Consider the following 27,545-nt stretch of genomic DNA (forward strand, 5'->3'; position numbering starts at 1 on the left):
TGGACAGAAAAATCTTGTTTACATAATAACTGACATGTAGCATTTAAAATCTAAGTCACATTTTTTTCTTCCAGTCTGCACTCATACTCTTTTTTTTCCATATATTTTTTATTGTAATTAATAGAAGGGTTACATGATATTTGCCAGATAGATGGTGCATTAATTCCCATACATTGATACCCTTTCACATGTCTTGGTCCCCATTTCCCTCCCCCCACCCCCACCCCTCATCTTGTTATCCCCCGTTCCCTATCCAATTTCAAATAACCAAACATAAATATATCCCATATATCAGGTAACAAAGTGTGCACTCATACTCTTAAGTCATGTCTCTTATTTCTATCATTCTCCACTAACTGACTGGTTTCCTATTCAACATGCCCTTTCAGTGCTTGGCAGCTTTTTGGTTTTTGTTTGTAGGGACCTGGAGGCTCATCCCTTCCTCGTGTCACTTTTCTGACTCTAATCTTCACTCTGGAACTGGAAGCTAAGAATAGCTACCAGGCTTATGATCTGCCTGAGTAATTTTCCAGCTGGAAACTTATCCTTCTTCCCCTTCTTTTTCCCAGTAGGACTTTTATTTATCTTTTAACTGATTTTAGATTTATGAAAATGTTGCAAAAGTAGTAGAATAAGTCAAGCATCAATGGCTCATTTCCCCTCTCTTTCCCTCTCTTCCCCTCCATACAATGTTTAGGGCAAAATTAAACATGTTCTATTTTCAGGTGCAAATAGAATTATTTATATTTTGCTTATAATGGAAATAATTCTAAAATTAAAAATTAAAAATATATGTCTAAACTAAGTATAAAAATCAATATTTTCCTACATTTAGAATATTTAAAAATTTCTGAATACCCGGGAGTTTGGCCTAGTGGTTAAAGTGCTTGCCTAGCATGCATGAAGACCCGGGTTCGATTCCTCGGTACCACATACATAGAAAAAAGCCGGAAGTGGTGCTGAGGCTCAAGTAGTAGAGCTCTAGCCTTGAGAAAGCCCAAGGACAGTGCTCAGGCCCTGAGCTCAAGCCCACGACTGGCAAAAAAAAAAAAATTTCTGAATAATGACCACAGACTTATATTTTGCCAAAGGGGATGTTTTATGTACAATATTTCACATAAAAATATCTAATTTGTATGTACAAAATACTAACTTACAGTTTGTTTAAAGATTACATCATCACTATTCCTTAATTATGGTAATGGGTCACTTATAATATTTAATAACATTTTAACAATTATATAATCATAGCAATATTATTAAATTCCTGTATAATATAATCAAATATAAGTATTAACATTAAAACTGACAATACTTAGTATTTTTTCAAGTACAGAAAATAAGTATCTTGGGATCTCTCTTTAGGAGAGGGACTAAGATATAAGGAGACTTAATTTTTTCTTTTAGTATTTATTATCATCTGATATATGTTAATTTGTTTATTGATCTCCTACCATGAGAACATAGGCTATTTAACACAGAAATCCTTATTTTATCCAGAACTAAAGAGTTCTGGATTACCAGTGGTTTAATATATTCCAAGTAAATAACTGAATGTGATGTTGAATAATTAACAAAGTAGCTGGAAGAAATATGTGCTTCTGACTCTTACCAAATATCTCTGAAGAAAGTATAACTTGACAATATTATAAATGATTTGTAGAACTTGAGATAAATAAAGAAATTAGAAATAATAGTTACTGGAGAAGATTAAGAAGAGGAAGAATGATGAAAATTGAGTTTCTGTGAAGTTTATAAAAGTTAGAGCCTCAGATTTCATTTCCCATTCTGCCTAGCCAACTGGCCACTTAAAACAACCATTGGAAAAAGAATTTTATTTACTAGAAAGGCCAAATAAGAAAATCTACATTTGCGGATTTAATTTTGAAATAAAATTTAATTAATAATACAACTTTATTTTTGGGCCAGTCCTGGGGCTTGAACTCAGGGCCTGAGCACTGAACTTGAGCTTTGTCAAGGCTAGTGCTCTACCATGTGAGCCACAGTAACACTTCTGGCTTTTTCGGTATATGTGGTACCAAGGAATTGAGCCTGGGTCTTCATGCATGCTAGGCAAACTAGGCCATGCTTCTGGTCACAATATAACTTTTTATGTTAAAAAATCCTAGCCACTCAGGAGGCTGAGATCTGAGAATCAGGGTTTAAAACTGGCCTGGGCACCAAAGTCCGTGAGATTTTTATCTTCAATTAACCACCAGAAACTGTAAGTGATGCTGTGGCTGAAGTGGTAAAGTGGTAGCCTTGAGCTGAAGAGCTAAGGTACAGTGCCCAGACTCAGAGTTCAATTCCTACAACTGACAAAAGAAAAAAAAAAAGAAAAAGAAAGAAGAAAAAAGAAAAAAAAAAAGGAAATCTATCTTTAGGGAGACCAAAGAAATGGATGGGAACTGGTACAGAGTTGAAAATATGGTTTTCAATAATAGTCAGCACAGTGAATGCTGTAATCCAGCTATTTCCTGTCCAATTCCAAAATGCTGTCATCTAGCATATATATTCTCTAAGCAAGAGACTAAAGAATTCTTTGCCAGAGGATGTGAATAGTACTTATGGACATTGACTTCTAGATATTTTTAAAAATGGATGGGTCATCTTATTATATTAAACATACATAAACTTTGTATCAATTTTTCTAGCCATTAAGAAAATGAACATATGTTTAAACAAGAATAGGATGCTACAAAAAAGGGAAAGCTTCAGAAAAAGAGGTACTAGAAATTAAAGTTATGATAACCAATACTAAATACTTTGTAAAAGGATGAGAATGTTTATTTATCAAAGCTAGATAAAAAAATAAACCCTTAAACTAAGAGTGAAATTATAGGAAATGAGGGAGGAAAAATTAAGAAAACTAGAGTATGAGTATAAGAAATCTAATATTTGAGCTGGGTGCGGCAGCTCAATCCTAGCTCCTTAGAAGGTTGAGATCTGGGGATCAGGCACAAAAGTCCATGAGACTCTTATCTCCAATTTACCACTGGAAAACCAGAAGTGGTGCTGTGGCTTCAGGAATAGGGCGGTAGCCTGGAGCTGAAGAGCTCAGGGGCAGCATCCAGACCCAGAGTTCAAGCCCCACAAGTGACAAAAAAAAAATAAAAAAAGAGTTCTAATATTTGATTAATAAGATTGTAGAAACAGTGAAATTATCAATAAATAATAAAACAGAATTTTGTAGAACTGAATCATATATCCAAGGTTTGTTTTGTACTGATACAATAAATGAAACAAAAAAGAAAAATAGTGATAAAAAGATCCTAGGGGCTGGGAGTTTGGCCTAGTGGTAGAGTGTTTGCCTAGCATGCACAAAGATGCAGGTTTGATTCCTTGGTATCAAATATATAGAAAAAGTCAGAAGTGGAGGTGTGGCTCAAGTAGTAGAGTGCTAGCCTTGAGAAAGCCCAAGGACAGTGTTCAGGCTCAGGATGGGCAAAAAAAAAAGATCCTAAAGATAATATATAAAGGGTTTTATAAAAATAAGAATAGTATGACAATTTTTAATAATAACATTGAAAGTGCAAGACAATGAAGCAATGTCTTTGGAATTCTGAGGGAAGGAACTTTTATCTTAGAATAAAAAATTTTGTCAAATAGTATAATGAATATAGGATTGAGATACATTTACAAATCCTATGTCTCATAAAAACATATGTATCCATTCTTAGGAAGCTACTAGATGTGTTCTACCAACAGGCTGATGATAAAATAAGGAACCAATATAAAATGGGATCAAATACAGAAGAGAAAGGATTTAGTATAAGCAAGCGATAAGCCTTAAGAGTATCCAGGGCACAAGATAAACTTGGAAGGGTCTAGAGTGGAAATCTCTAGGAAAAAAATGTAAATGAAAAGTGGCACCAAGGTGCGATGGCTCATGCCTGTAATCCTAGCTACTCAGGAGACTGAGAGCTGATGACTGTGGTTCAAAGCCAGCCAGGGCATTAAAGTTCATGAGACTCTTATCTCCAATTAACCACCAGAAAACTGGAAATGGAGCTATGGATCAGGGTAGGGTGGTATTCTTGAGCTAAAGAGCTCACCAACAAGAAGCATTTTATAAAACTATATAAATGAATAGAAATGACTTGAAGGAAAATGAACTTTAAAATGAGATATTTCATAAACCCAAGGAAAAACAAAATATTTCAAAAAGGAAATGTCTTCTCATTGTAGAGGGAATGGAGTATGATTGCACAGCATCTAAAAAGGATTAAATAAATGTCCTGATATATGTATATTCAGATAATAGAGGAAGCTTAAGGGCTTTAACTGTTATCAACTATAATAATCAGAGATAATATATAAATGGATGAGAAAAGTGACAGCAACATATGAATACGATTTAGAAATATGTACATAAAATCAGAGAAGCTGTTCTGAGATCTCGTTGTCTGTTCTGTGGGAAAAGATATGAATGTGCACCTTACTTTGAGAAAAAGAGAAATTCCAAACTCAAACATAAACTATCATGAAAAACAGAACAGCAAGAAGTTTTGGGCTAGAAATAAAGATCAAAATGTTTTTGGAGACAGAGTCTCACCTTTTGATCTTCCTATCTCAGTCGCTTGAGTGTTGGCATTACAGATGTATACCACTATGTGGCTTAAAAAACAAACAACTATTGATTATACTGTGATCCTTAGTAAATCATGTAGTTCTTTTTGTTGTTTGTTGTTGTTGTTGTTGTTGTAGGTCATGGGTTTTGAAAACAGGGCCTGAGTGCTGTCCACAGTTCCACTACCAGTTTTTGAGTAGTTAGTGAGATGAGTCTCTTAGGGACTTTCCTACCTAGGCTAGCTTTGAACTGTGATCCTCAGATCCCAGCCTCCTGAGTAGCTAGGGATAACAGCAACCTTATAGTTTCCTTTGAGTCTCAATTTCTTTACCTGTTCATAGAAGTATTTTATTTCTAAGTCTTTCCAATTCAGGTATTCTAATTCTATCATAATAACAGCAGAAGAGAAAAAAATAAAAATTTCTCCATGCTGTCATAGATGCATGCTTTTGTTCATTTTGCCAAGGGTCTCCTACCTTTGACTTGGTGTTAAAATAGAACTAGCATGTCCCCAATTTGGAAATCCTATTGTACCTGTGAGGCTAGTCGTCGCATTGCTTCCTCTTGCCGCCTGCGCATTTCTGGAGTTCCTGGGCAGCTTCCGCTAGTGATAGATGAGTGGGCTGAAGGTGGCTGTGTCAATGGTAGTTCTCTGTTGGCATCCACGTCTGGATTAAAAAGAAAAGATGCTTGCATCAGATAATCATAATTATGAACTAAAGAAGATTAAATTTCATTTGCGTGATCTAGCAACTCCAATTCCAGCTCTATATTCAAGGAAAGGAAAATACATGCCCACGTAAAATCTTGAACACCAGTGTTCAAAGAAGAATAATTTATAATAGCCAGGAAATGAAAACAACCAAAAAGTCTACCAACTGATGACTAATATGATATTGCTGTACAATGAACAACTATTACTTCACAAAAAAAGAAATGAGATATCTATATCTACATCTATATGTAACTTAGATGATCCATGAACATATTTACCGACTGTCAAAGAAGTCAGTCACAAAGACCCACATATATATGACTCTGTATGCAAGACAGGGAAATCCATAGAAACAGAAAAATAAATTAGGTCCTTCCTTAGATGGAAGATACAAGGTTAAAGAGAAAATGGAGATCTACTGTTAGGAGACATCGATTTATTTTAGAGGAATGAAAATGGTCTAAAATTAGATTATGGTGATTGTTATACAATTTTGTGACTATACTAAAACTTCTAATTGAGCACTTAATTTTATTTCATTTTAGCATATTATTTTTTTTTGAAACAGGCTCTTATTATACTGTCTGGGTAGACCTTGAATTCTCAATTCTCCTGTTCTACCTCCTGAGTGCTGATATTACAGAGTATATAACACCATATCTGGATCTGAATTTAACACTTTAAATGGGTGAATTGTCAGCATTATAAATTACAGTTCCACAAGATCTTTTTTTTAGCAATTTAAATTCAGTTGTTCTGTTAGAAAATATATTGTTACATTTTCTAAATTTCTATTACTAGAAATTATAGGCTGTATTCATGAATAAGATCATATTTTTAAAAAGATTTGAGGTTACTATTTGGTGGCCTAATGACTATTGAAAAGAAGGAGTAAGGGAAGACAGTCCATATTTAATTTTGTACCCAGTAAGAGTTGCCATGCAACTGATGAGGTATATTTCTTGGTCTTTGAATAGAGTTCTAAATAGCTGCAGAGTGTGAATACAATGGAAAAAATCTGAAGGAATCTGTGACACTTTGCATTTAAGTAAAATTTAGTAATTGTTACTGTATTACTTTTGCTGCTTACTCTCTTCCTGACTCCATTTCCTTTCATCTATAATTTTATTTAGTGGGTAACTACTGTTCCAATACTATGCCTTCTATGTATTCTCTTTTGAGACTGCCTTTCTTTTTGTCTGGAAATCCTGTTCAGTATTCAGAGAACAATAGAGATAAAAGTTAATAGTAGCAAGTAGCAATACAGAATTCTGAAAAGAGCAGGGCTGGGAAGTTGGCAGCTGTTTAGGAGTTTGGTACTTGTTAACAAATGTCAGATCCAGTAAATATACTAGGACTTTTAGTGACAGTAAAACACAGACTTGTATTAGGAAGAGCCCCCCTAACCATCGCACTGAGTATACCTGTAGTGAATATAATTATGTTTGAATTATACAATAAGACTATTTTCATAAAATGTTTTTGTTCTTTGTGTGTCTTGGTATGGGGGGTGCTGTGGCAAAAAGTGATGGGGGAGTCAGATATGGGAAAGGAGGCAGAAAATAGGATGACAGGGTAGTGTCTGCCTTTGACAGCTTTTCTGTACTTTCCAAGGGAAATGACAAGGTGGGGGCAGACTGAGAGGCTGGTTGTAGAGGAATGAAGTACTGCAAGCTAAATTGCTCACATCTTTTGCAGCAGCACTGCTAAGTGTGGAGGAGGCGGAAGAAAGAACAACAGATGATGCAGAGAGAGAAGTCAAAAGAACTTTCCATGTATTATTATTACTACTATTATATCACTGGTATCACTGATCAGGGATTAAGAAGTTTTAAATAAACCTGCACAAGTTTACTGTAACTTACAAAAGATTTAGCTAAACCTCTGCTATCATTCTTATTTACTAATTAAAAAAAAAGTGTGCTGTTTCAAGTAACATTTTAAATGTCAACACTCTCTTTTTTTTTTTTTGCCAGTCCTGGGCCATGAACTCAGGGCCTGAGCACTGTTCTTGGATTTTCTCAAAACTAGAGCTCTACCACTTGACCACAGTACCACTTCCAGCTTTTTTCTATGTATGTGGTACCGAGAAATCGAACCCGGGTCCTCGTGCATGCTACGCAAGCACTCTACCACTAGGCTAAACACCTGGCCTGTCAACTCTTATAGTAGCAGCTTTAAGCTGAAAAATAGCTTACATTTTAATCAGTCACTTATTCTTAACTCTTCTTCAAAAACTATTTAGATGGTAGAGGTAGACTGGTTGGAACATAAATAGATTACAACAAAGACTTTTGTATAAGGCAATACTGGCTCAATGTAATTCTTTTTTGAAAATTTTATTTTATTGACAGGGTGATGTATAGAGGAGTTACAATTTTATTCGGAAGGTAGTGAGTACATTTCTTCTTGAATATTGCTTCCCCTTCCCATGTTTTTCTCCCACAATCCATCCCCCAACTCCTTCCCCAGTTGTAAAGCTCATTTCCAACATACATACATACATACATACATATATATATATGTGTGTATATATATATATATATATATTTATCGGTTGTGGGACTTGAACTCTGGGCCTGGGCATTGTTCCTTAGCTCTTCAGCTCAAGGCTACCACCCTACCCCTTGAGTCATTGCACCACTTCCAGTTTTCTGGTAATTAATTGGAGATAAGAGTCTCATGGACTTTTTAGTGCCAGGATGGCTTTGAACAGCGCAATCCACAGATATCAGCCTTCTGCAAAGCTAGGATTACAAGCATGAGCTACTTCGCCCAGGTCCCGTAATTCTTATTACATGTTATCTTTTTTAATTTCAAATTTTGAAAGTTGACTATGAAGCTAAATCTATAGACTAAACAATGATATTTATGGCATGAATGGGGACTAGCCTATTGTTTCCAGAGATACTCAGGAGAAAGAAGCAATGGATATTTAAAAATAACAATGAACTACCTTTACAGAATCTTTTTTTGGGCAGAACACAGTCTGTTTTCTGTAATTTGTTCTTGCCTAGGTTTATGAGGAGAGAGGAGTCATGAGGTAATTTTGCTTTCTGAGCTTTCACCCTTGAGATTTATTTTCTGTCATGCACAATTCTACCACTGTTGTTGGCAATACTGATATATAAAGGAGTCAGAGAGCATATCAGCTATTCGGTTTTCCTTCTGATACACTCAAATAACTCACTTCTTAGGTGATAGACATTTAAGTACCCAAAGAAAAATAATGAAATATGATTGGAAATTTATGTCCAACCTTTAAGATATATTCTTAGAATCAAAATTTCACCAAGAAACTATTTTATTTTTGAGGTGTTACGGATTGAACTCAGGCTTTTTTCTCTACCACTGAGATACTACATCTATAGCCCTTGAAGCAATTTTAAGGATAGACTAGTCATATTTCTTCATTTTTCAGATGAGACAGTTGAAATATTAAAAAATTACTTTCCTAAGAATGTAAAGTAATATATATATATATATATTTTGAATTCTGTGGAACATATACTGAGATTTTGACTATGTCAATCTACTTTAGAAGTACTTCATTTACTAGGCCTAATATTTCTCTTGACAATTCTCTTGTATTTGTTTGTTTTTGTCAGTTGTGGGACTTGAACTCTGGGCTTGGGTGTTGTCCCTGAGCTCTTAAGCTTAAGGCTACCGCCCTACCCCTTGAGCCACAGTGCTACTTCCAGTTTTCTGATGGTTAACTGGAGATGAGTCTCATGGAATTAGTTCCCGGGCTGGCTTTGAACCGGGGTTCTCAGATCTCAGCCTCCTGAGTAGCTAGGATTACCGGCATGAGCCATTATGCCTGGCTCACATTTTTAAAAACCATATCCTGGTTAAGAGGATATTTTGATTCAACCAGTTTTCTCCTCTCCTCCCCTCTCCTCTCCTTCCTTCCTTGCTCCTCCTCCCCCCCCTCTCTCCCTCTCCCTCTCTTTTTTGCTAGCCCTGGTGCTTGAACTCAGGGCCTGGGCACTGTCCTTGGACACTTTTTGCTCATGGCTAGTGCTCTGCCACTTGAGCCACAGCACCTTTTCTGTGTATGTGGTACGAAGGAATCAAATCCAGGGCTTCGTGCATGCTAAGTTAGCATTCTACCATTAGGCTATGCCTCCAGCCTAGTTTTCTTTTCCTTTATTTTTTCTTCTATATGTGAGACATTCCTAAGTTTATCAGACACAATTTACTTATTTGATATAAAGCAAGTAAATTCAATAGGAGCAATATATTTGGAGAGTATTCAGTAAATTGCTGTTAAGTTTCTAAGTAAATTCAATGGGAGAAATATATTTGGAGAGTTTTCAGGAAATTGCTGTTAAGTTTCTAGACGCTGTTACTACTATAATCTCACATAAATAATTTTGAGTGGTTATCTTTAAGTGTGTGATAGGCCAGATTACTAATTTAGACTACCAGAGCAAACTCCTTCTTTTTGTTCTATGAATACCAACCAGTAGACTGGTTTCCTATGTATAATGTGTATAATGAAAACATTAATACATTTCCATTTATTGTCTTTACTCAGCTGAATTTCACCTTCAAGAAGAGACAGCATAAAATGATACATAAAATAATATTCTGCTTAGTTTTGCCGTTTTTTGGCTGTAAAACCTGGGAGTGCATACTTAACCCCTCTAAGCCTCAAGATTATGTGAAATGAAGATAATACAAATCACATCACTAAGTTGATAATGATTAGGTGAATTAATATTTGTAAAGTACTTAGGGATATTTTATAAAGAAATAATCAAGATCCTGGTGATACCATTAAATGAAGAAAGAAGCCTCAATATACATGAAAACTTTTATCTTTTCTCAAGGAAGAAGGAGAATACTTCAGGGACACAATAAAGTTCAAATGCAAACCAAAACACTGACATCAACAGCAAAGAAATGAAGGATGCAAACAGATTGTGCTGGTATGTAATGGGAAGAAATGGGCACACGCCACACAAAGTATAGCAGGGATAGATACAAATGGCTCTGCAGGCAATAATCATCCAAAGGGCAGACTAGGAACCATAAATCTGTTCCAGTGGAAGACTTTTTATCAGTTTCACTTAAGGTAACTTCGATACGTAGGTGTACTCAGATTACATACTTTGGTTGAATACTAAATTACCGGTCCTCATATGCAGGTAAGTTTTCACATTAGGAAAAAGGGTATTTGACTTAATATAAGTGTGTCAGAAAAAATTTCAGAGCCAAAGAAGCAGAAAGTTGTTCAAAAAGAAATACTTACGTTTGGGAGAGGCATGAGGGCTGTCTGAGGCAATCTGTCTCATCCGTGTACCATGGCAGCTGAGTGCTACCAGTCTAGAAATGATGGCAGTTTTGCCAAACCCAATGTTTCCCACAATCACCACTCCCTGGTTTATGCTGTCATTTGGACTTTGAAGCTGAGCATCTATTTCATGGAAAACCCAATCTCGGCCGACAAACACGGACTCTGTAGTGATGCTGGGCACTTCAAATAGCAGAGGCTTCAAGGAAATATCTGGAGGCCTATACGGTGCAAAGCGAACTGAAAGGAACAACAAAATACAGGAAATTAGATCAAATTTTCAACAAGGAGAAGGAGAGAGAGAGGGAGAGGGAGAGGGAGAGGGAGAGAGAGAGAGAGATTACGTGTCAGCACAGTTTAGAAGACAATGAGGGTCATAGTGTTAGGGGCCCTATAGTTCTCTTCTATGCCTGGGGATAACCTCTTTTTTTTTAAACATTTTTTGGGGGGGATCATGGGGCTTGAACTTGGCCTGGGCACTGTCCCTGAGCTCTTCAGCTCAAGGCTACCACCCTACCCTTGAGCCAAGCCTACTTCCCATTTTCACGAGGTTAATTGGAGATAAGAGTCTCAGGTCCTTTTGTGCCTGGGATGGCTTTGAACTGTAATCCTAAAATCTCAGCCTCCTGAGTAGCTAGGATTATAGGCGTGATCCACCACCTGGCTTGGGGATAACCATTCAATGCTGTATTATGGTAAGGTACAAGGATAGATTTCTTTCTTTCTTTTTTTTTTTTTTTTTTTTTTTTGCCAGTCCTGGGCTTGAGCTCAGGACCTAAGCACTGTCCTTGGATTTTCTCAAGGCTAGAGCTCTACCACTTGAGCCTCAGCACCACTTCCGGCTTTTTTTCTATGTATGTGGTACCAAGGAATCGAACCCGGGTCTTTGTGCATGCTAGGCAAGCACTCTACCACTAGGTCAAACTCCCGGCCCTGCAAGGGTAGATTTCTGGGAGTGATATTATGATACTGTGGGGCATTCAGACAGCTTAAGACAGCCTATGTGTGTGTATGCGCACACACACACACACACACACACACACACACACACACACATATTTTACCAAACAGTAAGGACAGATTTCAATATTAAACAGCCAAAGAGCTGTGCTTATACTTTTCTGCTGGAAGCAATGTAAATAAACTTATAAAAACACCAATAACAGTAGTAATTCTTTTTCCTTTAAGTTTATGATAGTGTTTTGTTTTTTAATTTAATAATTATATTATTAGGGAAAGCCAGTCTCTCAACACTTTGATAGGTTAGAAAAGTCTTAAACATATGAAGTAGTTAAAGAAGCAGAAGCTTTTGCTAATGTCACAGTGACTGGACTGATAGCATTCATGCCAATTAAAATAAAAAAGATTTTTTTTTTTTTACATCTTGGGAATAGATTCCTATGACTTTTCTCGAGTTTTTTTCTTCTACTGTGCTATAATTATGGGATGTGCTATAGGCCAATCAGGAGCTGTAATTTCAACAGTTCTCTAAAACTGCATAACAGATGTGGGTTAGTTTCAAAGATCAAACTTCTAATTATATTGATGGCAAAGGAAGCCTTGCCTAACTATCTTTATGTGTGTTATATATCTAATAACTGTTCTAAGCTACATCTTTTTTTCTGGAATGAAGTATCCTAACCTTAGCAAAATTCCTTGACATATTACATAGGTACTCAATAAATGCTTAAGAGTTAGAGAGCAGCAATCATACTCTCACCCAATTTTATATTTTGGAAAAAGAAAGGCCATGAGTGGAAAAGAGGTGGAATAGGAGAAAGAAAATGAAAAGGGGAAAAAAATGAGATCTACTTACACGATTTACATATTCAAGAACATACTTAAAAACACTGTATACATCACAAAATGGAATTGTGAACAGGCAGCCTACTTGAGAACACACACACACACACACACACACACACACACACACTCCTATTTAAAATTGCCTGATATCATTAGAATGATAACCTCACATCTGAAAGAGCAGTAGAAATTATTAAAACTGTAAGGCTAAAAACTCTGACAGTAGAAACAGTTACTGAATTAAATTGAAAATGCCATCAAATTTTCACTAAAACATGTGTATGTGTAGTGAAGCGCTTTGGAGACGCCACTACATGGTCCCTGGTCTTTAGATCTCAGCCTTCTGAATGGCTAGGAATACAGGTACCAGTACTTGGCTTATCCTTTTTATTTTTAAAATTAGGAATTAAACCACACCTCAGCCCTGTTTTTTTGATGACAGTTTTGGCAATAGAGTCTAGCAAATTTTCTGCCAAGGTTAGCCTGAACCAGCAAACATTTAGAAAAAGTTATCTTAGAAACAACCAAAGAAATAAAATCTGAAGCAAATTAAGTGCACCATTAGAAATTTTGTTGTTGTTGTTTTTGCTTGTGGGTCTTGAACTCAGGGACTGGAAAATGTAATGGAAGTCATGAACTAGAAAGATGCCAATGAACACTGGAAAGAATGGAAGGACATACAGGACCTATCAAAGGATAAGTTGTAGTAGGACATGGAGATACATAAAACAATTTTTCCAGTTTCAAGTTCTAAGAAGTATAGAACTGAGGAGAACCAAATTCTCTATATGTCAAGAATGGCCTTACTATTAGATGGAAATTAGTTTTCCAACATTCTATTATATATATATATCCATATATATATATAAATATAGAGACAAACCCTTAGCATATAGGAAGAAAGACATAACTTTGGATACATCAGGATGTACAGAAATTTAAATTTCACCTATAGTAAACTAAATTCTCCACTGACTTAATCTCTACAGAAAAATAAAAAAAATACCAATATTATTGTGATTGTGTCAGTTTTAAAATCTCTCATGTTCTCAACTTTTAGTCTGAATTCTGCAGAGCATCAAAAATCTGTGAAATCCTATATTTGTTTACTTTATGTTATATAGACCACAGAGGGGAGGAATATGGAGGATATATGTCCTAGGTAAGTTAGATGATAATACACACACACACACACACACACACACACACACACACACCCCAGGTGCCAGTCCTGGGGCTTGAATTAAGGGTCTGGGCACTGTCCCTGCACTTCTTATGCTCAAGGCTTGCACTTTACCACTTGAGCCACAGAGACACTTCCAGTTTTTTTTCTGTTTATGTGGCACTGAGCAAATGAACACAGGACTTTATGCATGCTAGGCAAGCACATTATTACTACGCTATATTCCCAGCTCAAATGATAAAATTCTTACATTACATGAAAGACACAGAAGTTCTAAGTTGATGTAAGTAAGTTTTTGCCCATTTAGGAAAGGGCAATGGATCACTTTAGAGCTCACAAGATAAGCACTAACAAAACAGAGAGTAAAAGGCACCTGTCTCACAAATTATCAATGGACTAGAATGACAATACTGGCTTGTATGGGTTTGTCAAAAATTCTCCAGTGGCTCCCTACACATTTAGAATAAAATCAAAAGTCCCTCCCAAGTCCTCAAAACTCTGGATCTGGTTATGGGTCATTCTAGGCATCTAACATTACTTCTCCCTCCCCCACTTCCCCAAACCTAAGCTATACTGGTCTTTGTTTCTTGAGCACATTCTTTTCCATCTGTGTTTTGTCTATTAGTGATGTTCTTTTGTTGACTGTTCATATGGCAGGATCCTTTCATTCTTTCAGCTTAACTTAAATGTTTCTTTTATGAGACAGATTAACTTTGGTAAACTTAAAAGTTTGTTCTTCACTTTCATCAATTTTTTTTAAATGAGAGCTTGTTTTCCTCAGAGACAGTCAGTTCACTTGTTCCTACAAGAGAATTTACAAAAATAATTCCTTTCTTTTTTAAAATCATTTTATTTTCTTAAAACAAACAGAAATCCAACATATTTTCTTGTGTATACTTTCTCCGTAATTAGAATGCAACATGAAGGCAGGAGCCATCATTCTATTAACAGCATACAGGTTAGGGTCCATAGTAAAGCTCTGATGAATACTTTCTGAATGAATGAGTACTGAAGAAGGAGATCAAGAGAGTCTTATTAAAAAAAAAACTTTATATATTAGGGGAGGCAAAGTGAACTGTTTTTGTCATTGTATCAAAGCCCACATATTTCAAGAATATAATTCAAGTGCAAGTTCCTATTATTTAAGACTCAACTTGTTCTTGCCATCCCAGTTAGTCTCCAAGTTTTGCTGGATAATTTTTTCCTTTGAAAGATCTTTTACATCATTCACCTCTGTTCTTCCAACTGTTCCCATTTACTTCACGCTTTCCCTCTCTCTCTCCCTCTCTCTCTCCCTCTCCCCCTCCCTCCCTCTCCCCCTCCCTCCCTCCCTCCCCCCCCCCCCCTCTCTCTCTCCCTCGCCAGTCTAGGGGCTTGAACTCAGGGCCTGAGCACTGTCCTTTGGCATTCCTCAAGGCTAGAGGTTTACCACTTGAGCCACAGCACCACTTCCGGCTTTTCTATATATGTGGTACCTGGGTCTTTGTGCATGCTAGGCAAGCACTTCCCCACTAGGCCAAACTCCTGGCCACTTCAGGCTTTTTCTTTTATTCCTCTGGCTTTCTATCTGGCTTCCATGGCTTCACTTCCTGCCTTGATTATGCCATGATACACAAGATCAATTTCTTATTACTATGACTGTATCCAGTCTTTTCCCTTCTAAAATATCCAGTGGCTCAAATTTCTACTAGAATCTAAGAGCTCCCTTAAATTTTAAAGGTTTTTTTCGTAATGTAACTCAGCTATTATTTCTACTTCTCACAGCTCATCATGGACTATCATGTGAATGAGACCCAGCAAACTCCTTATGTTTTGGATAAAATGTGATCTATTCCATTCCTGTGCTTAGTTCAAGCTGTGTCTCATTCAAAATGACCTTTTTCTTCTACTGGTGTTCAGCTTGTAGGAGTTTTTTTGTTGTTGTTAAAAAAAACATATGCTGGAGCCAGGTGCAGTGGCTCACGCCTGTAATCCTAGCTACTCAGGAGGTTGAGATCTGAGGATTGTGGTTCAAAGCCAGCCCGGGCACTAAAGTCTGTGAGACTCTTATCTCCAATTAACCACTAGAAAACTGGAAGTGGTGCTGTGTTTCAAGGGGTAGGGTGGTAGCCTTGAGCTGAAGAGCTCAGGGACAATGCCTAGGCTAAGAGTTCAAGTTCCATGACTGGAGAGAAAGATGCTGGATACCACACCCTAACCAGATACATGACTTATAAATATTTTTTTCATTTTGTGGGTTGTCATTTTATTCTCTTGATAGCATCTTTTGTTGTATTAAATTTTTGAATCTAATTAATCTGTTGGTTGTTATGGTTGCTTGTATTTATTTGATTGAGGATTTACACCTATGTTCTTTTCCTAATCATCTTATTGTTTTAGATCTTATTTTTAGTTTAAGTAATTGTGAACTTTTACATTTTGTATAAGGCAGAGCTTATTTCATTCTTTTACATGAAGGCACTTAGTTGCCTCAACACTATACTGAAGAGATTACTATTCTTTACTGAGTGAACTTGGTGCCCTTGTTGAAAAGTGATTGGTATGGGTAAATGGGTTTTTTGTCTGGACTCTGTGTTCTATTACACTGGTTTGTATGTGTATTCCTATGCCAGTATCACATTAGTTGCTGCTTTTGTAATATTAGTGGTTTTTTTTTTAAGCTCTTCAGGTAAAAGATTACATTCTGTTTCAAAGGAGGCTTTCATGAATAACTGATACCAATTTATAATAAGTATTAAACTTAAAGGCTGAATCTTTGAGAGAGATAAAAATTGTGCTAGTACTAAGTACTGAACTTAGGGCCAGGCTGCTTTTTTTTTCCCCTCATCTCTACCACTTGAGTTATTCCTCTACTTGTGGCACTTTATTGGTTAATTGGAGGTAAAAGTCTCAGATTTTTCTGCCCTGTCTGGGTTTGAACTGTAGTTCTCTCAAATCTCACACTGCTGAGTAGCTAACGTGATTGACATGAGCCACCAGTGCCTGGTAAGAAAAATTCTTATTAAGATCAATAATTGTGCCAGATATGGAGGTTCATGACTTTGCCAGGCATGAAGGTTCACGACTGTAATCCCTGCATGTGGGAAGTAAAATAGGAAGTTTATAAGTTTAAAACAAGACTTACTCTCAAAACCTCAAGGGGAGGAAAGATAGCATAATCTCATATTGACATAATTTTTCATCATATTTTAGCCTTCTGAGAAAACTCTGACATTTAAAAGAGTTATTTTAATTTTTTTTCCTAAAAATGTAATCTATTCACAAAATTCTCAGGATAAGAACACAGACAAAATTAGACCAGTACCATCTGGTGAAACAACTGTGGATACCAGAAACAACCCAGAAACAGTTCTTGTATCTCAGAACCTATGACTTTAGTCAGATCAATATGCTAAAGGAAGTCATATTTTTATGTACCAACTCATAAATTTAGGACTGTTTACCTGCATTGTGCGTGAGGCATGGAACTAATGAAAATTCTATGTAGGGTTCATATTCCTAAATAAATGTTTCTTTGTTTTGGATATTAGCTAGTTTTCAAGATATTTTCTATGTCAGAGCCACTGAAAAATGATTAATACAAATATAGTGGATCTAAGGAAAAAAGATGACCTAAATCATACCATCAGGTATGTAGATTTCGTACCCCTGGTATCCAGAAGACATCAGTCTTAGAGCAGCAACAGAACAGAAAGACCATCCAACACAACCGTTCTCAAACCAATAAAATATACTGCTGCCATTTACTAAAATGACGTGCATATATGGGAATGGTTAGATATATAAAGAATGGTTTGATGTATAAACGAGACAGCAAACTGTTACTGGTGAACTTAAGGTGTTTGGGACATAGAGGTTTATTATAAAATTATCTCGATTCTTTCATGTTTCTGGAAACTTCCTAACAGAATATTTGGGGTAGGGTGATGGGGCATTCCAATAGAGTATGCAAATAAAGACTAAGTTGTTTTTTTTTTTTTTTTTTTTTGCCAGTTGTGGGGCTTGAACTCAGAGCCTGAGCACTGTCCTTGGGCTTTCTCAAGGCTAGATCTGTACCATTTGAGCCACAGCACCACTTCTTCCTTTTTCTATGTATGTGGAACTGAGGAATCAAACACGGATCTTTATGCATGCCAGGCAAGCAATTTACCACTAGGCCAAACTCCAGGCCCAAAGACAAGTTTTTAAAAGCAGTTTCTTTAAGGGATATAAGAACTACTCTAACTCCTGAGTAGCCATCCCTGCAATTCAATGTAGTTATACTTACAGCAACAAATGAATTTTTCCTAGGAAATAGTCTCTGTGAGCTCATCACTAGTTATAATTACATAGTCAAGCTTACACAAGAAGCTTACCTTTTTAAAAGACAAAGAGTAAAGTTAAAAAACAACAAAATGCCATACTGCTTTCCATAGTGGTTGAACAAGTTTGCACTCCCACGTAGTGATCCCTCCTGGCCACATCCCCTCCAGCATCTGTTGTTATTCGTTTTCCTGATCCTGGCCATTCTAACTGGAGTGAGGTGGAATCTTAGAGTTGTTTTGATTTGCATTTCTTTTATGGCCAGGGATGTTGAGCATTTCTTCATGTGTCTATAGGCCATTTTTGTTTCTTCTTCAGAGAAGACTCTCTTTAAGTCTTTGGCCCATTTTTTAATGGGATGGTTGTTACTTTGGAGGTTAGTTTTGGAGTGATTCAATTTTTTGAGCTGTTGATATATTTTAGATGAGGCCTTTGTCCATTGTATGGTTGGTGAAGATCTCCCACTCTGTAGGCTTCCTAATTAATTTACTAGCTATATCCTTTGCCATACAAAAGCTCTGCAGTTTAATGCAGTCCCACTTATCCAGCCTTTTTCTTATTTGTTGTGATTCTTGGTCCTTATTAAGAAAGTTTCAACCTGTGCCAAGGAGGCCTACTGTATCTCCTATTCCTTCTTGTAAAGTTTTCAGTGTGTCAGCTTTTACCTCCAGGTCTTTGATCCATTTGGAATTAATTCTAGTGCAGGGTGACAAAGAAGGATCCAACTTTAGTTTTCTGCAGGTGCTTAACCAGTTCTGCCAGCACCACTTGTTGAAGAGGCTTTTTTCCATTCTATTTTTTTGGCTCCCTTGTCAAAGATTAGGTGGCCATAGGTCTATGGTTTAATATCTGGGTCTTCAGTTCTATTCCATTGGTCTTCAGGCCTGTTCTTGTGCCAGTACCAAGCTGTTTTGGTCACTATAGCTCTGTAATAGAGTCTAAAGTTTGGTATTGAAATTCTTCCTGTGCTGTTCTTTCTGCTAAGAAGTGTTTTTGCTATACGGGGTCTTTTATTATTCCATATGAAATTTTGGATTGCCTATTCTATTTCTTTAAAGAATGACATTGGGATATTGATGGGTATTGCGTTGAATTTGTAGATAGCCCTTGGCAAGATTGTCATTTTCACGATGTTGATTCTTCCAATCTAGGAGCATGGGAGGTTTTTCCATTTCCTCAGTTCTTCTTTAATTTTCTTTTTCAGGGTTTTAAAGTTTTCATCAAAAAGGTCCTTTCCATTCTTAGTTAAGTTAATTCCTAGGTACTTTCTTTTCTTTGAGGCGATTGCAAAAGGAGTTGCTTTCCTGATTATTGTCTTATTCCTCTCACTGTTGGCATAGAGGAATACAGTTGATTTTTGAGGGTTAATTTTATACCCTGCTACCCTTCCAAAGTTTTGAATCAGCTCAAGGAGCTTGGGAATAGAATCCAAAGGATTCTTTAAATACAGAATCATGTCATCTGCAAAGAGGGAAAGTTTTACTTCCTCTTTCCCTATTTGGATCCCCTTTATGCTTGCTTTTTGCCTTATTGCTCTGGCTAGGAATTCTAATACTATGTTAAAGAGGAGTGGAGAGAGTGGGAATCCTTGTTTCATTCCTGATTTTAGAGGGAATGGCTTTAGCTTTTCGCCATTAAGTACAATACTAGTGTGAGTTTGTCATACACAGCCTTTATTATATTGAGGAATGTTCCATGGATTCCTAGTTTCTCCAGAGCTTTTAACATAAAGGGGTGTTGGATCTTGTCAAATGACTTTTCTGCATCTATTGAGACAATCATGTGATTTTTGTCCATGCTCCTGTCAATGTGTTGAATTAATTGACTTGCATATGTTGAACCATTTGCATCCCTGTGATGAATCCTGTTTGATCATAGTGTATAATTTTTTTGATGAGTTGTTGTAGACGGTTGGCCAGTATTTTGTTGAGAAGTTTTGCATCGATGTTCATCAAAGAAATGGGTCTATAGTTCTCTTTCTTTGATGCATCTCTGTCTGGTTTTGGGATGAGGGTTATACTGGCTTCATAGAATGAGTTTGGTAAAGAACCTTCATTTTCAATTTCATTGAAGAGCTTGAGCTCGCCTATGACCCAGCAATTCCACTACTTGGCATTTACCCAATCATCCAGAAACAAGGACATACGAAATCCACTAGCACAACAATGTTCATTGCAGCACTATTTACCATAGCAAAGATATGGAACCAACCTAGATGTCCCTCAGTTGATGAATGGATCAACAAGATGTGGTATTTGTACACAGTGGAATTCTATGCTGCTGTCAGAAAGAATGACATCGCCCCATTTGTTAGGAAATGGAAAGACTTAGAAAAAATCATATTAAGTGAAGTAAGCCAGACTCAAAGGAACTTAGGCTCAATGGTTTCCCTCATTTGTCATAATCAATAGAAACCTGGGGCTCTCCTAGCAGAGATTTGCAATAGAGCAAAACCTTCATACATAAGGCCATATAGTATGACGCTAAATGAAAGGATCTCTAGGATATAGAAACATAAGCCATATAATGAATGATTGTTGTCCTTAAGGTACTATGTTGTCTCTCATCTCTTTTGCTGTCCCTTGGTTATCTCATATTGTTACAGTATCTCACTTTGTTACCTGATATATCAGATATATTTGTATTTGGTTATTTGAAATTGGATAGGGAAGGGGGGAAAACAAGATGAGGGGTGAGGGTGGGGGGGAGGGAAATGGGGACCAAGACATGTGAAAGGGTATCAATGTATGTGAATTAATGCACCTTCTATCTGGCAAATATGTAACCCTCTATCAATTACAATAAAAAAAAATATAAAAAACAACAAAATGTACCAAGAATTAAAAGACCTGCCTGCTGATATGTGAATATAAATAACTGCAAGAGGGCAGAGGGGAAAAGGGAGTGGAAACAAAAAAAAAGTTCTAAATGAATTTTTACTATAAAGCATATTTATTCATAGAAAACAACCATGAATCATTTTTAAAAGAAATCAGTCATAGGACTAGCAGAAGAAAGGGTGCGTGTAACACAGCCAAGGTCTGGTGCAAATAAAAGCACAGCTGTATTTGTTGGCATTCTTTCACACTGACTATGAAGTCTAGCGTGAAAGCACCTCTATTACTCAGAGCAAAAGGTAATTTCAGGCTCACTGTTAGGGTTCATGTCACTTATGCTATTGTCAACACAAAACAGAGGAAGATTACAGTGCTTCAGCTAAAACCTGATATGCCCCCAAAAGTTATTTATTATTATTAATTATTATTACTATTTTATTTTGGGGGGTCATGGAGCTTGAACTCTGGGCCTGGGCACTGTCCCTGAGCATTTCAGCTCAAGGCTACCGTGCCCTACCCCTAGAGCCTCAGCCCCACTTCCCATTTTCTAGTGGTTAATTGGATATAAGAGTCTCATGCTCTTTAGTGCCTGGCTGGCTTTGAGCTGAGATCCTTAGATCTCAGTCTCCTGAGTAGCTAGGATTACAGGTGTGAGTCATCACACCTGGCTAAGTTTTTTTTAATAATTTTTTTTTTTAGTTCATTCCTATTCCCCACTTCTTCACTGGTGTTAGGGTCTCATTTTAGATTGACTCAATTTTGCAATCTTCCTGCCTTAGCCTCCTGATTGGCTGGGATTATAGGGATGTACCACCATGCTTGGTTTATTTGCTCTTAAGAAGTATTTAAATAAGGAAAAGGCCACTTGTCTAGTTGTTCTGAAAGGCCTTATTTTTCTGTTGCTTATTCTTGGTGCTCAGGAATAGGAGTGAAGGAAGTAGCTATTACTATTGTAGGAAAAGGCTTTTGGAAAAAGATAAAACCATTTGTTAAGTCTTACAAAGCAATGTAAACAAAATTGGCAAAATTTCACTGAATCTCCATTTCAAAGGAATAGGCTAATAGCTTTTACAGCTATCTAAGAGGTGATGGTTTCCAACTGTATTTCTATTTCAGATTTAATTCTAAACTCTGCACAGCATCTCTAACAATTCACAAAAGCCACCAGGAAGTAGTGGTCTGACACTTGTAATCATAGCTATTCAAAAGGCTGAGATTTGAGGATCATGATTTGAAGCCAGCCAAGGTAGGAAAGTTCATGAGACTTATCTCGAACAACCTACTCAGAAAAAAGCCAGAAGTGGTTTGTGGCTCAAGTGGTAGAGTGCTAGACTTAAAAGAAGCTCAGGGGCAGAACCTAAGCCCAGAGTTTAAGCCTCAGGACCAAAAAACATAACAAAAAACAACAACAACAAAAAACCTCACCAAACTCCCAACACAATTCACGATTCATGGTTGGTTATTCAATACAAGCTGCAAACTTAAAATGCTTAACCAATGTTATTTCACTCATCTTAACTTGATCTTCTTTTTCATTTGTTTACATAGTAAAGTATCATCATCTGTCTGATCTTTCAAGAAAGAAGACTTAATCCAAGGATTTAGTTAGGATTTCGTCTTCCTTATTACAATTGATTTGTTACTGTGTTATCAATTACCTTTTTGGGTGTATATGTGTGCTCAACTCAGATGTTGTTATGTAGCCTACTTTGGCCTCAAACTCATGCTGTTTCAGCCTCTGGAGGGTTGGGGTAGAGTTATGCATAACATATCCAATATATTAATTACTTTTGAAGAATATCTCTCAGATAATGTATGTTTTTTATTTACTTTAATTAGGCTTTTAACAATACCTATTATTTCTCACATCCTTTCTGAATTTAGCTACTATATGTGTGTGAGTATATGTGTGTATGACACAATCATGTCAATCTCTACTTTTATGCCCTTATACTTCAACAACTCACCCTGTCTCAATTATTCAGCCCAGTAACTGCTCTTACAGTTCTTTTCATAAGGCATTTATACTTAATAATATTTAATAAGTGAATTCACAAATGAAAAAAGCTAATATGGATTCTTCATTCTCACTTTCAGGGAAATATGTTACAGACTTAGTTCTGATAGGACAGGAAGGCTAGAGGAAAACAGTCACAGAATATACAGAATATACACTCTGACCTTTGAAAATTACAGCTTTGTACTGATAACAAAAGGAAATGAATCATTTGTCACCTTTCAGGGGCACATTTCTGTTTACAGGCTAGTGTTATAAACAAGAAGCCATTAAATAGGATAGAGGAGGAAAAAAAACCCATTATTTTCAGGCTCTGTGTATATCATGAATAATGCTTGGATTCTGGCCAAGGTTCCGACAATCAATGAATGATATTTTGTATGGGAATACGGGGGAAAAGAGAAACTACCTTGGAGTCAAATTTTTATTTTAGATTATTTTTCTTTTCTTTTAGAAAAGTTACTGACATGATTGGATCCACATCTATTTTGTATCTACCATTTGAGTCACACCTCCATTTCCTTATGGAAGAACTTTTTGTGCATTAGCTATTGTTTGCATTTTCAAATTGTAACGTAAGATTAGTTTATATAAAAACCAATCTGCGGGCACGGGAGTTTGGCCTAGTGGTAGAGTACTTGCCTAGCATGCACAAAGACCCAGGTTCGATTCCTTGATACCACACAGATAGAAAAAACCTGGAAGTGGTGCTGAGGCTCAAGTGGTAGAGCTCTGGCTTTGAGAAAGTGCTCAGACCTTGAGCTCAAGCCCAGGGATGACAAAACAGCAACAACAACAACAACAACAACAACAACAACAACAAAAACCCAATCTGTGTGTATGTAGAATTCCTTAACAAATAATGACCTGTTCAAAATAATCACAATCAGACTACTCAAAAGTATACTTATTTCCAGCAGAGTATCAAAGACATTCAATGTAGGTACTACATGATCAATTTTTCATTTACTTTGTAGAAGAAGCTGGTAGTGGGTGAAGGGAACACAACCAAAACCCATCTACCCATCTAATATTTATATTGGAAATCTCATGTATGCAAACAGCTTTGCATATGAAAAAGGAAATTTAATCTTACTTCTAAAAATGAAATATGAATAATGAGATAAAGACTGATGGAAATATTCCCTTGTAGATATGAGAGCCAGCTAGGCAATAATGAAGATGACTAAGCAACTTCTGGGATGTGTGACTCAGTAGCTAATGCAAGAACATTTAGTTTCATGACATATATCTTAGTCAGCTTCATAAAGGATTTATTGTTTCAGAAAAGTAAGGGATTTACAAATGGTGGGAAGCATTGATTTTATTTGATTAAAAATTAAACTCATTGCTTTGACAAAGCAGAGTTAATTGTGGCAGGGACAATTTCACGTAAATTTGACCAATGAATCAGAGTATCTTTTACACAGATACCCTTGATTTTATTGTCTAATAAGCCAGAAATTAACTAAACACAAAGCCTCTGAATGTATTATGCAATGAGATTTTGTAAAAGTCCTCTAGTCCTCTAGTCCTAGAGGACTTTTACAAAATCCTCCATATATTGGAGAATAAAATTTTAATTAGCAAAGAGTACTCTTTTCTAATAGAACAGTTTGATTATAATTTAGCAACAGGTAGGTTAGGTTTTTTAATCATTAATACTTTGCTATTAATTTACTGTAAGTAGCCACTACTTGAAGTCACTCTGCTAGCATTTGCTCTGTGTATTTTAATTCCTACTGGTTCTTCTTTGTATGTGCTATTATAAGATATATTGCATTTATCCATAAAAAAGTTTGCCTTTTCTATAGAATGAGATATGTTGGAAGATGGTCACAAAGAGTAAGAAGTTTCAGAAAGACAAAATTTCTAGCATAACTAAACATTAACATGATGCAATCAGATTAAAAGTAAAACTTTAAAATAATTCTAAGACCTTGAGTTAAAAACTTTGACAAAGTTAAATTAATTCAACTTAGTATCCATCAAAGATATAATTGTTATATTTGGGGATATAAAGTGAACTTAGGCTACAGTTAGTTAGATATAGTTAGATAGGATATAGTTATATTTAATAATTGAAATCTAGTAGTTTACATATTTGCTCTAATTTCTAATTTAAATATCAATTTAAATTACATTTTTAGGATTCTCAATAATGTTTAAAGATGGTACCAGACTTTAATTCCCATCACCACACAAAACAGAAACAAGTCTGGAATTCTCAAGCTGAGTACAATTGTGTACTAAACTTTTGGTTCTGGCAGTTACAAGGCTGAAGGCAGTTGGATTATGACATCAAGACTAGGCTACACAGTAAGACCTTGTCTAAAAATTAAAAGGATACTGCCTGAAATACCAAGAAAAATGAAAGTTCTTCAAGATATTAAAAGTGGCCATTAAAATAAAAATCAATGAAGCTGCTACCACAAAATACCTGAATATTAGCACAAAGTCCCCTGCAATATAGCTACTGAAGTCAATCAGACACTTCTGAAACCTAGAATCTTTAACAGGTTTTTTCTTTGATTAGGACAAGCACTGTATATTTGTTTTCTTTAAGACTTTCAAGGAACTGCTTCCAATTAGAGGTAATTACAATGTTTCAATAATGAGTACAATCTATTTGTGGAGTTAACTAGTTACATTCTAAAATAAATCATCTTACTTCTTAAAATGTTGTCTGAATAAATCTAGAAACAGATAAAAGAGAAGTTTAAGACATTGCCCATTTGCTTTAGTTTACAGGGTCCTGCAGCCCTTCTCTCATTCTAACCTCTTAAATCCTGCTGTGTGCGTGCGCCACCCATACTCTGTCTTGGCATTCGAAGAGAAGTCCTCAGAGGTGTGTGTCGCTGTTCATCAAGGTAAGCAAGATCCTCCAGGTGGGCAGAGCTTGTGGCTGACAAGGCAGAAAAAAATGTAGTTAGAAAATGTAAGTTTAAGGGGCTGGGAGTGGCCTAGTGGCCTAGTGATAGAGTGCTTGACTAGCATGCATGAAGCCCTGAGTTTGATTACTTGGTACCACATACATAGAAAAAGCCAGAAGTGATGCTGTGGCTCAAGTGGTAGAGCGCTAGCCTTGAGCAAAAGTGCTCAAAGGCAGTGACCACACCTGAGTTCAAGCCTCAGGACTGGCAAGAAAGAAAGAAAGAAAGAAAGAAAGAAAGAAAGAAAGAAAGAAAGAAGGAAGGAAGGAAGGAAGGAAGGAAGGAAGGAAGGAAGGAAGGAAGGAAGGAAGGAAGGAAGGAAGGAAGGGAAGGAAGGAAAGGAAGGAAGGAAGGAAGGAAGGAAGGAAGGAAGGAAGGAAGGAAGGAAGGAAGGAAGGAAGGAAGGAAGGAAGGAAGGAAAGCAGGCAGGCAGGCAGGCAGAAAATAAATGTAAGTTTAGACAAATGACATTCTGTATGTCTCAAATTTTGGAATCAAGGCTTACTCCAGTACAAAATACATATATAAAATACACTGAATTATTTTAGGACTTTGGAAAATAAAGGAAGCATTGTTCAAACAAACAAATATTTCACTTGTTACTTTATGATAGGACATCACAGATATTTGATAAGAGGTTCTATAACCTTAAACAGAGGAATATTCATCTGTTGAATAGGAAATTCCTATTCAAACAAACAGAAACAAGCATACTAAATAAATATAAAAATCTCATAAAGTAGCAGATAATGGTAAAAAAAGTATTTGAGATTTGAAGTGAAAAACAATACAGTAATTTAGAACGGCACTCAATGCTCCTCAATGCCGCATAAAAGCCGCAAAGAGGGACCAGGAGTTTGGCCTAGTGGTGGAGTGCTTCCCTAGCATGCATGAAGACTCAGGTTCAATTCCTTGGTACCATATACATAGAAAAAGCCAGAAGTGGCTCAAGTGGTAGAGCACTAGCCTTGAGAAAGCCCAAGGACCATCTCAGGCGCTAAGTTCAAGCTCTGGAACTGGCAAAAAAAAAAAAAAATCTTCAAAGAAAGGGAAAGGCTTTTTTTTTTTTTTTTAATATTACCAAAAGAAAAAGGAAGTGGATTTCTACTGAAAGTTAACAGAGAAATGAGAATTTTTTTCTACATGAATGCTTCAGATTGTAAGAACGACTAGAAAATCAGGTTGTCTTTTTGATTTTTGTTTTCTGTTTTGTCGGTCCTGGGGCTTAAACTTTGGGCCTGGGCATTGTCTCCAAGCCCTTCAGCTCAAGGCTAGTGTTCTACCACTTTGAGCCACAGTGCCACTTCCAGTTTTCTGGTGGTTAACTGGAGATAAGAGTATCACAGACTTAAGTGCCTGGACTGCCTCTGAACCACAATCCTCAGATCTCAGCCTCCTGAGTAGCTAGAAGCATCCAACTTAGAAAACCAGCCTCCTGAGTAGCTAGAAGCATCCAACTTAGAAAACCAGTTTTATTTCATGAATATATAGTTGCCAATTTATCACCAATGAGTGGCTTAAGCAGGTGAGAGATTATGAATACTGGGCCTGCAATACCTTGCCACCTATTCAAAGAGAGTATTTCTGTATTTGAGGAATTTTATTACATGTTGAGATTTTTTTTTTTTTTGCCAGTCCTGGGCTTGAGCTCAGGGCCTGAACACTGTCCTTGGACTTTCTCAAGGCTAGAGCTCTACCACTTGAGCCTCAGCACCACTTCTGGCTTTTTTCTATGTATGTGGTACCGAGGAATCGAACCCGGGTCTTCATGCATGCTAGGCAAGCACTTTAACCACTAGGCCAAACTCCCGGCCCCTACATGTTGAGATTTATAGACTATTTCATGGTGGTTTACCTTGAAAACTTTATAATCTCTTTTTACC

General features: G+C 36.6%; 1 protein-coding gene across 5 annotated transcripts in view; it reads right to left on the reverse strand.

Annotated features, from left to right (window-relative positions):
- Tanc2 (tetratricopeptide repeat, ankyrin repeat and coiled-coil containing 2) overlaps positions 1–27,545 on the reverse strand; it is a 247,578-nt gene that overhangs the window by 79,409 nt on the left and 140,624 nt on the right. For all 5 annotated transcript variants that reach the window (XM_090349974.1, XM_090349973.1, XM_090349972.1 and 2 more), the window contains 3 exons: positions 25,509–25,634; positions 10,543–10,824; positions 5,105–5,238 (listed from right to left, as the gene is read on the reverse strand). In XM_090349974.1, the coding sequence (XP_090206100.1) occupies positions 5,105–5,238; positions 10,543–10,824; positions 25,509–25,634 (542 nt within the window). The remainder of the gene's footprint in view (positions 1–5,104; positions 5,239–10,542; positions 10,825–25,508; positions 25,635–27,545) is intronic.

This window comes from Megascapheus bottae, chromosome 17 (assembly GCF_031878675.1).
Source record: "Megascapheus bottae isolate mThoBot1 chromosome 17, mThoBot2.hap1, whole genome shotgun sequence".
Lineage (NCBI taxonomy): Eukaryota > Metazoa > Chordata > Mammalia > Rodentia > Geomyidae > Megascapheus > Megascapheus bottae.